This window comes from Saccostrea cucullata, unplaced genomic scaffold (genome assembly GCF_032062105.1).
Source record: "Saccostrea cucullata isolate Sc308-1 unplaced genomic scaffold, CSIRO_AGI_Scuc_v1 ctg307, whole genome shotgun sequence".
In the NCBI taxonomy this organism is placed as follows: domain Eukaryota; kingdom Metazoa; phylum Mollusca; class Bivalvia; order Ostreida; family Ostreidae; genus Saccostrea; species Saccostrea cuccullata.
In genome coordinates this window covers 472,501-484,388 of record NW_026931525.1, presented here as the reverse complement: position 1 = coordinate 484,388, position 11,888 = coordinate 472,501, and the positions used below count along the sequence as shown (strand labels likewise).

At 35.9% G+C, this 11,888-nt stretch overlaps 1 protein-coding gene across 1 annotated transcript; it reads left to right on the top strand.

The window, feature by feature from the left end:
* Positions 1-6,372: 6,372 nt before the first annotated feature.
* LOC134232840 (uncharacterized) lies at positions 6,373-10,905 on the top strand. The gene is made up of 3 exons (XM_062714813.1): positions 6,373-6,784; positions 6,990-7,358; positions 7,508-10,905. Exons 1-3 carry the CDS (start codon positions 6,373-6,375, stop codon positions 10,903-10,905), a joined length of 4,179 nt encoding a protein of 1,392 aa, XP_062570797.1.
* The last annotated feature ends 983 nt before the right edge of the window (positions 10,906-11,888 follow it).

Genomic DNA, 11,888 nt, shown 5'->3' with positions numbered 1-11,888 from the left:
ATAGTACTGTATAAATACCCTGTCAATTCGATCCATAAACAATACTTTGTCGTATAAGCACTATTGAGATATAACTGGGATATATATTTTCACTGGGACATTGTGTGCAGCAACGGACACTCTGATGTATGTATTTTTAGATTCTTGCTAAGTTTGTACTTTATGTTTGATATATTTATTATATATTACTGTAAATAAATTTAATTGTTAAGTTTAAATTGTGTTATTGATCTTTGCTGGCATTTCGGGTAATTCTGACCCATAACAAATGTCTTATAAAATACACATTTATTTTGAATCTTTATCTTATTATTATACCACAATGGTTCTAACAATATATCTACATCATGAAAATTAAAACTTTCTAAACATTCAGCAAAATAAAGCAAAGTTTCTTTCCAAAAAATATTTTGTATGATTTTTGCCCTTTGTTTACAATATTCAGATCCAACCTGACAAAGTTTATTAATATTACAACCAGTAATTTCAGAAAAAAATGTTTATCCAGTTTGAATTATTTGTAAATATTCTTCTAATCCATGTTAATTTTAGGGATTTAATAAATGTTTCTATATTAGTCATTCTACATCCACCTCTCTCAAAGTCTAACTGTAACGTTTTTCGGGATATTTTGTCAATTTTATTTCCCCATATGAATTTATACAGAGTTTTTTCTAGTTGCTGTATCCACTGCACACTTGGTTTCGGAAGACAAATAAATAAGTGTGTAAACTTTGATAAAAGCAAACTTTTTACTACCGTTATTTTTCCTAAAGGTGAAATATTTCTTTTAGACCAATGATTTATTTCTTTCTGAATAAATTTAAATTTATTATCAAAATTAAGCTCTTCCATCTTTTCAAGATTTGCAGTGTATGTTATGCCTAGAACAGTAAATGGTTCAGTTGTCCATTTTAATCCTGTATCACTAAATAAAGTATTTTCTGTTTTAATTTTAGATCCAATCCAGACTGCTTTTGTTTTTGAAATATTAGGCTTTAATCCAGAGAATTTTGAGAATTGAAAAAGAAGATCAAGTGCACTTTTTCAACTCTTTTCTGATCCATCCAAAAAAAGAACTGTGTCATCTGCATATTGTAGTAGACAGACTTTTTCCTTCCCTATTCTAATGCCTTTGATATTTTTATTTTGTCGTATCATATGTCCTAAAATTTCTACACAAAGGTTAAATAAGTAAGGAGATATCGGGTCACCCTGACGACGCCCCCTACCGATTTCAAAAAATTTAGAAAAAATGCCATTTTGAATAACACATAATTTAGCTTTATTATATAGTACTGAAACCCATTTAATAAGGTCAGGGCCAAAATGAAAAAATTGCAACGTATTGTACATTAATTTCCATGATATAGAATCAAATGCTTTTTCAAAATCTATTAGTAATATCATACCCGGAATATGGTTTTCATATGTGGCATTAATTACATCATAGATCATTCGTGTATTTTCCCCAATAAATCTATCTCTAAGAAAGCCCTTTTGATTGTCATGAATTAAATAGTTGAGAACGTTTTTAATCCTATTTGCTATACATGATGAAGCAATTTTATATGTAGTATTAAGAAGTGATATTGGTCGCCAATTTGAAAGGAATTCTCTTGGTTTATCACCTTTCGGTAATATAGAAATAATTCCCTGTTTCTGAGTTATGGATAATTCTCCGTCATTAAATCCAAAATTTATTGATCTAATAAGAAAGCTTCCAAGATCCTTCCAAAAAATCACTACCTGGACTTTTATCATTATTCATTTTTTTTTAACGCAGATAGGGCTTCTTTATATGTTATACATCCTTCTAAATTATTGGACATGTTGTCACCCTGATATCATCTTTATTAATTATATGTTCTAGATTCACATCTTGTAATTTATTATCAAAGCAAGAGTATAGGTTCTTATAAAATTTCTCAATTTCTGATAAAATTTCTTCCTGTGAAGTAATAATATTACCATTGCTGTGCATGAGTTGGTTCACAGTTTTATTAATAAAATTTCTTCTTTCTAAACTAAGAAAATATCTTGTCGGTTTTTCACCCTGTTCAATCCACTTAAGTTTTGTTCTAACAAAAAGCCCTTTTATATATTCTTTTCTTATTTCTTCTAAACTATTTTGGGCAGCATTTAATTTTTCTACAATTTCTGTTGAGCTATTAATATTTCTCAGTGATTCTAAATATTTTATTTCGTTTTCAAGTAAATTAATTTTTTCATTTTTTAATTTCTTTTTTATAGAACAATATTGAATTGTAGCACCTCTTATACTCAGCAAAAGTTGCTCAAAAAATAATTGATCATCTATGAGTAGAGATAATTCCTCATTTTCAATTTTATGTATACATACTGGATTATACGGAGAGACAGCATATTGTTCCTTTACTTTTCGTATAGTATTTTTTACAATGTTTACATAAGACTGATCCCTGAGTAAGGAATTGTTAAACTTCCAAAATCCTTTCCCCTCTTCAAATTTGGTCAATTTAATTATACCCCCCGCTTGAAAAGCGGGAGGTTATATAGTAATCGGTATTTCCGTCTGTCCGTCTGTTACGCTTTGGGGTACTCCTCTCATACTATTGAAGGAAATTTAATGAAACTTTCACAGAATCTTTATTACATATTGCCATTGTGCACCTCCTTATTTTACTTTTTGATCTGACATATATTTTGGATTTTCCAGAGCAAAACATGGACACTGCCATTTTATTCATTTGGGAGGCGGGGGGTATCATTTAGTGAGCTCATTGCTCACAGTACCTCTAGTTTCTATAGAAACCATTGAGTGGTCAGACTTATACCCAGGTATAATATCAACATTATCTAATAAAGCAAAAAGTTCGTTAGATAATAGGAAAAAATCGAGTCTAGCTTTTTTAAGAGGATTGGTTTTAAACCAAGTATACCTTTTACGTTGTTCATATTTCACTCTCCAAGGGTCGGTCAAACCATGCACAACTTTCATATTCAGAACTGTTTTCCTTGCCTTTTTATTAGTTACATTATTATAATTAAAGTAATCTAAATTTGCATCTTGTACAAGGTTAAAATCTCCACCCCAAATTACAAATTCTCCTTGAAAATTTGAAATTATGTCAGATACTGATTGGAAAAATTTTGGATCATCATTATTCGGTCCATATACATTTACTAATAAAATATCATATTTATTAAATACATTAATCTCCAAAACAAGCAAGTTACCTTCTTTATCTTTTTGTTCATTTAGTATTTTATATTCAAAATTATTGTTGAACAAAATTGCAACACCTCTAGAATTTGATTGACCAGGTGATATGTAAACATCATAGCCCCAAAGAGATCTAACTTGTGAGCAATCATCAAGAGTAAAATGAGTATCTTGTAAAAAAGTAATTGAGAAATTTTTCTGTTTTAAATAGTTAAGCACGTCTCTCCTCTTTTCTAGTCCCCCAAGCCCTCTACAATTAAATGTTAAAATATTAAAACTCATTTCACTATTCCGTAGCCACCTGTATGACACAATCTATCACTATGCTTTGACAAGTAAATGTTGTCTAAAAACAAAATTGTACGTTCAAGGCATTTTCGATCGGAATAAAATTTCTTTTCCAACAAACAGACATACATACATCTTTCACACAAAGACAAACACAGACAAACAAACAAAAATATTTGCATAATTCCTGGATGGCTCACAAGTTGACAAGTTTAATGTTACTTATACCTTGTTTTCGTTGTCATCACAGTGACAGTCATGTCCATTTTATTTCACCGGATATACATGCGTCCACGACTAACTAAAGAACCAAGTCCGGATCGCCTCATCTTTTCCGTATTTTCTTGTCAATATCATCGTATAAATCAAATTTGATTCTTCGTTTCCCGCATTCTCCGTAAATGTACCCATTAAAGTACCATGCCGCGGATATTCTGTGGTCCTGCAGGAGTCTTGTTATAAGGGCTGCATTCTCTTGTGTCACGTCATCCGTTACTTTGACCTTGACATCATTCTGTAACTCTAGTTCTTTAATGTCCGATCGCTTCTTCATGACCTTTACTTTGGCTTCCATGGTTTTAAGCTTTATTATAATTAGTAGTGGAGGGCGCTCATATAGATCCCGATTCAAATTTCGCGCCAATGACGTCATCAAACTTTCGACCAATCAGAAGGCAGCATTTTGAATTTTGGTCACTTGACCTTACGGGCGGGAAAACCAGATTTTGAAATCACTTATGTTTATCCCTGGGGTCAAAGGCAAAATTTGAAAAGTGTCACGAAGGGTAGGGTGCAACCTATCAAATGAAAGGTCTGGATGAGGGGAAGTCATCCCGGGGGTGGTCCGGGGTCATTTAGTGCAAAATCCAAAATTTACTTTAAAGGTAGCGTGTGACCTATCAAATGGAAGGTCTCGACGATGAGATGTCGTCCCGGGGGTGGTCTGGGGTCATCAAGTGCAAAATTAAAAAGTTACTTAAAAGGTATCGTGCAACATATCAAATCGAAGGTCTCGTCGATGAGTAGAAGAAGAGAGTTAAGACTGGGGGTGGACCGGAGTCATGATGTACAAAATTAAAATATTTACCCGAATTGTATCATGTAAGACTTCAAATGGATTTCCTCTAAGAGTAGAGTGCGGTCCGGGGTAATCAAGCCCCTACCCCTCAACTTTTTTGTTCCAGCAATGATTAAATATCGCCTCATTAATAAATTAACACTTTTAAATAATAGACCCGCACATAATACATAAAGGGGATTCTTGTAGCCCTTACTGGGAGTTTTCCGTGACGTAAACAGGGAAACTACCTTCGTCTTCGTACACAAAGGTGACTAAAGATTCTATTGAAAATTCATTTGAATAGAGATTTACTCGACCGAAATACTATAAGGTAGAGACATGTCTACGCCGAGGTATACAAGTAGAAACATGTCTCAATGAAATTGGGCATTTAAATGCTTGTATTTATTCAGTAAAAAGAAGGATACACTATATGTTTATTTAAGGATTTATTTAAAGAGAGATTCATTCAATTGAAAAAAATACAGGTTAGAACATGTATATACATATCTACACACCGTGACCAAAAATAACAGGTAGAAACATGTCTCAATGCATTTAAATGTCTGATGTATTCACATGCCGTAAATTGAAAGTCCATTATCCCCAACCAATTGTAACAATACAAGTACAACCATGCGTAAAAAGGCATTGGTAAGAAATGGAAGAGGAGTACAGTTGTAACATTTTGTTATATAAGCCCCACTCGTTATAATTACACCAAATATAAAGCGAATGTGATTATTTAAATGCACCCAATGCTTTATTTATCTATAGAAATACATGTCCCAACACGTACAGTCCGTTTTTATCTTTCATCCGTCTTAAAGTACAATTCGTCCTAGTTTTTATAAGGGGTATTCAGTAGCTAATCGCTCAAGTGAGACGGGTGTAAGGTTAAGTGCGACCTAGATTTTCACAGGGAGGAAAATACAATAGGTAATCTCTCAATAGAGATACAGATGACCGATTTTTATGAAAGAAAAGACGCCAAAAGATGAAAAAGAATAAAACTATTGATGGAGACAATCAGAATGGGTGCAAGAAAGGTTAAAAATGAATTGAATGAGTGATTTTATGTGTGCAATGGCCAGGATAGCCAATAGAATGAGCTCAATTGATATGTTTCTATGGAAACAATATATTATTTTCGGTATGTGTGACTTGTCACAATAGAGGGGTCCACTAGAGGAGGAATTAAAATTAATAAATGCTTTTAATGATCATAAAGTAACCAATCGTTTCACTTGTTTTCTGTTTGTTTCCATGACGACTTTAGAATAATATATTAGACGGAATCTAGATACTGGTGCGCCATAAATCGTACAGCACCCTAACGAGTAACATCGGGAAATTAACACTGTTGATATTTTATTCTTTGGAATTTAATTTTTTTCTAAGGTAAGAAATCTATACACATACTTTTGCTAAATATGCAATTGGAAAAGATAGCAATTCTTAGTTTTGATTTGATGAAATATGACACATATAAATATGATAATTTATTTTGTTGTATAGTATCATGACTCGATAGTGTTTACAAAAGCTCGGTAGAGTAAGCAGGGAATTTACTACAAATCTCGTTCCCACGTGACCGTTTAAAAATATTCAACCTATCACAGAATTCTTATAAGCCCCATTATAGGTATCGTAAAATTCAACCACCTTGTTTTAGAGAAAATCTGTATTTACTAACAATGATTTAGAAATAGGTTTCAAATTAAAACACATCTATTATTATTGTATAGTACTTAATGACAAACATTGAGAACAGGTACAACTGATACAGTTTACATGAACATATTTGTTTATTATAGAAATGGAAGGTTACAGATGTGACGTTTGCGGGAAAAGGTTTGCAAGGGAAGATAATCTTGCACAGCACAGAAAAAAACACGATCTGTATCAATGTTCAGATTGTCCTCAGGCCTTTACAACGGAGAATAATTTAGAATTACATCGCTATCACCGTCATGGTCAATCTGGAAGAGGGAAAAAGAGAACAAACGAGTCTCCTCAATCCGGACCTTCGATGAAAAGACGAATTACCAAGATGGATGACCCTACAGAAAACTACAGAGTTACTCCTCTTGGTGAACAAAAAATGCGGAAATTTAACACCACGGCAAACAAATATCGAGTTCAGTTTCAAGACCTGGAAATCAGAAATCTACCTAATATTCTACAAAGTCTGCGTCGCCTCTTTTCCTCGATGATTAAAGATTTGACAGGTATAGATATCTTCACTGCCCATGGATGTTGCTTTATTAAAATAAATTTATGCAACAAACTATCCCTTAACACCCCAACAAGGTTGGACAATAAAACATACCTTCTCATCCAGGATTTATTATAAATGACTTATATCCCATCTTCTCACATTTATCTTAATGCATCAGGTAAAATTTCTAGAGGTGTTTTTCTTTAAAAAAACAGGATTCATGGACTCCAGAGACTTAATTCGCTTAACTGTGCAGTGTCCAGAGCTGGATTACCCCATAAGTCTACCCTTCATGCGGGTTTCACAGCTATCGGCGGATCGTCTTCTCACCGAAATAGAACGCGTGCTGCAATCTTATGAGGAATTTGTCTTAGATCAGTCATTAGAGATTGAAGTAATCCATGTCAAACTGCCCTCTGGAAAAGGACACAAAAAGAAAAGCTACGTTGATCTGGAGAAGTCGCTGAAAGAAAAGAGAAGCTTCATCAAGATTATCAATAGAGACCATTTATGTTGTGCAAGAGCCATTGTGACGGCCAAAGCTAGAATTGACAACCATCCAAAATGGAATTCGATTCGAACAGGTTTGACCTTATGTAATAAGTGCTCTTTATTCGAAGAGAAAATATATATATTGTATCCCATATGTTATGTTTTCCTGACATGTCTTACTATTTACCACTTGTTCAGAAAATGAAATATGTATCCTGAAATGTCTTCTCCTACGCACCAGGTAAAAGTATACAGAGAACCCTGGCCGAAGAATTACACAAAGTTGCCAGTGTGCCTTTACGGCAGTGCGATTTAGAGGACGTGAAGACCTTTCAGTCGGTGTTACCTGGATACCAGATCCATGTTCTTTCCAAAGATTGCTTTAACGCCATCGTATACCAAGGACCGGAAGCCGATAAAAAGATCTACTTGTATCACCGCAACAATCATTATGATGTGATCACTACGATGTCGGGGTTCTTGGACAGAAGTTATTTCTGTCAGAAATGCCAGAAAGGATATGACCACAAAGAAAAGCATATCTGCAATGAACCATGTCATCTATGTCACAGATGCCACAACGATCATTCAGAAGACTGGCAGTATTGTTCCACGTGCAATCGTCATTTCAAGAACACTACCTGTTTCGAGCTACATTCTGAACTGTCGTCCCAAGGCAATTCCACGTGTCATACGTACTATCGTTGCCGTCAATGTTCCACAACAGTAAACAGAAATAAATCGAGACAACCGCACGTGTGTGGAAACAAATACTGTGACATTTGCAAAATGTTTATGTCCGAAGATCATGTGTGTTACATGAAAACCACAGAAGAGGAAGAAGAAACGAAGTTGTTGAAAAGAAAACGGAAGGTAACGGTTGATGAAGACGACGAACAACTCAAACAGTGGATATTTTTCGATTTTGAATGCACACAGGATGACATGATCCAGTGTGATGAGGGTTATTTTTCCCAGATATCCATCAAATGTGGAAATTGTCATCGCAAAAACTGTCACTCAAATCCGTGCGAACAGGGCTTTGTTCCAAGGAAAATCACTACTTGCAAAAATTGCAACCAGTCGTCGTGTGGTTCATATCGACACGTGCCCAATTTATGTATCGTTCATAAGGTGTGCGAAGAATGCATTGACGAAGACGAGATCAACGAGCATAGCTACTGTTCATTATGCCAACACAAGCAACGAATATTCAACGGCCCAAACACACGTGACGATTTCTGTAAATGGCTGTTCTCGGAGGAAAACGAAGGCGCCAAAGTCTTCTGTCATAACTTTCGAGGGTACGATAGCTACCCCATCGTCAGTTACTTGTACGAGAACGCCATCTTGCCGGAGGTGATCATGAATGGGTCCAAATTCATGAGCATCGAGATACCTCATCTCAAAATGAAATTCCTGGATTCCATGAATTTTATACCCATGGCTCTCTCAAAGATGCCAAAGGCGTTTGATATACCTGAAGTCGCCAAGGGCTATTTTCCACATCTATACAATCGAAAAGAAAATCAGAGGGCTATCATGAATCACCTACCAGACGTTCAGTTTTATAATGCAGATGGTATGATGCCCGATGATCGCACCAAGTTTCTCCAATGGTACGAAAAACATCAACACGACTGTTTTGATTTTCAGAAAGAAATAATCAAATACTGCCAGTCTGATGTCGATATTCTCAGGCGAGGGTGTCTCAAATTCCGCGACATCTTCATGGACATGACGTCAGGAGATGATCGGGACGGCGTTGACCCTTTCGAACGTTGCATCACTATTGCCTCGGCTTGTAATCTGGTATTTCGCAGTCTCTTCTTGGAAAGAGAGTCTATCGGCATTATACCACCCCAAGGGTATCGCCCGAAAGACAAACAATCCTTCAAGGCCATGCAGTGGATAAAATACCATGCTCATCAAACAAACATAGAGATTCAACATGCAGGCAACGTAGGGGAAAAAGTGATTGGACCATACAGAGTCGATGGATACTATGAAATAGGGGATCAGAAAGTAGTAATGGAATTCCATGGTGATTATTGGCACGGTAATCCCAAATGCTATTCTGCCAACACCCTCAATAAAGTCGCGGGAATGACCATGGGAGACCTCTATCAGAGAACCTTGGAAAAGAGAAGGTACTTGGAATCTTTGGGATATACTTATCTGCAGATGTGGGAGTCTGATTTTGATCGGACCGTAGAGTCCACAGAGGAAATGAAGGCTTTTATAGAACACTTAGAGTTAACCTCGCCCTTACAACCTAGAGATGCTTTTTTCGGCGGAAGAACAGAAGCCTTTAAACTGCATGCCCAGGCAGATGAAGACACTGATATCAAATATTTTGATGTGACTTCACTCTATCCGTTTATCAATAAAACGGGCAAGATTCCATTGGGACGCCCCCAGATCGTGACCGAAAATTTTGATCTGCTTCAAAACTACGAAGGACTCATCAAATGCCGCATCCTTCCCCCAAAGCATCTATACATGCCAGTCCTACCATCGAAAATCAACAATAAGCTCCTGTTTGGCCTCTGTCGAACGTGCATGGAAAAACAAATACAGACCTGTGAGCACACCGATCGGGAAAGAATGATCACTGGAACCTGGGTCACCGACGAAGTCAAAAAAGCCGTAGAAAAGGGTTACGTGGTGGATAAGATTTTCGAAGTGTGGCATTTCGATCGCATATCACAGTACGATCCACAAACAAAATCGGGCGGAGCATTTACCGACTATGTCAATACATTTCTCAAAATGAAGCAAGAGGCATCTGGTTGGCCAAAATGGTGTCAAACAGAAGACGACAGGTGCAAGTACATAGAAGAATACCACCAAAGAGAGGGAATTCGTCTCGAATATCACAACATCGTATCCAACCCAGGTCTTAGAGCGCTGGCAAAACTGATGCTCAACAGTTTTTGGGGTAAATTTGGTCAGCGAGAAAACATGCCCAAAACAACATACGTGATCGATCCCTGTGAATATTTCGATATGTTGACTTCCAATCGCCAACAGGTCAAAGACGTCAGCTACGTGTCCGAGGAAATGGTACGACTCCAGTGGGTCTTAGACGACGATTTCGTAGAGACCAGCGGTCGGACCAACGTCGTCATCGCAGCGTACACAACTGCACAGGCCCGTCTAAAATTATACTCCTACCTGGAAAAATTAGGCGACCGGACTCTATATGCTGACACAGATTCGGTCATCTTCACTGCACGGACGGGGGAATGGTCACCGCCTCTGGGGGATTACTTGGGGGACATGACAGACGAGACCCCTGATAAGAAAATCCTTTCCTTTGTCACTGGTGGACCGAAAAATTATGCGTATACCGCCCAAGACCAAGATGGGAAGATTAGTACCTGTTGCAAAGTAAAAGGCATCACATTGAATTACAAGAACAGTTTGGATATCAACTTTGATACCATCAAAAATATGATCACCTCAAGCGAAGCGCCTGTCGTCACGGTCCGGAATGATTACAAAATTGCCCGAGATTCCAAATGTACAGAACTCATCACCAAAAAGGAAAATAAAGAATACAAACTTGTTTTTGACAAAAGAGTCTTGCAAAGTGGACTGATATCGGTACCATATGGATATTTGAATGTATCATAGACTACTTACTTTGTACTCAGAAACTGTAATTTGTGTATGTTATGATTTGTTGTATTGGACAATGCTATTATGATAGTCCTTCTATCTTGTAATACACAATTATATTTGAATGTATCAGAGATAATTTATTTTTTACTCAGAAACTGTAATGTGCGTATATTATGATTTCTTATATTGTAAAATGCTATGGTGAGAGGCCTTCTATCTCAATGTATTGGTAATACACAATTACATTTGAATGTATCATAGATAACTTAATTTGTACCCGGAAACTGTAATTTGTGATGCTATTTCTTGTATCCAACAATGCTATGGTGATAGTCCTTCTATCTGGATGTATTGATAATATACAGGTATATTTAAATGTATCACAGATAACTGTTTTTGTACTCAGAAACTGTAATGTGAGTATATTATGATCTCATATAATGCTATTATGTCCTTCTATCTCGATGTATGTGTAATACACAGTTATATTTGAATGCATCATAGATGACTTTGTACTCAGAAACTGTAATGTATGTATATTATACAATGTGTTTAGTATCAGGTCTGATTATGTCAGACCTGATAACTGGTGATGTTTCTAAACAGTTAGTTTTAAAAGAATATATACAATTATTAATTAGATAGAGTAGAAAATAGTAATCAAACCTCATATTTTCTTCTACTCTTGCTCCTATTCCATACTTTAGAAATATGTCAAAAGACAACTTTGACGTCATTGTTAGAATTTATTGTTTACCGATCCCGCATATTTAGCCATTGTACTTATAAATAGGAGTTATCTCGATTAAATCACTGTAGTTTTATTCAAAAGGTGACAACACAGTTGTAAACCTGCAAGTTCGCTTACGCTATTTCATTGTCATCTGAAGGGAAATAACTGTAATGTGAGTATTGTCTCCCTGCACGTGACCTGCTCTAAACCAATCAGATTGACTGTATAATTCTGAAGGATAATAATATGTTTTATTTTATCG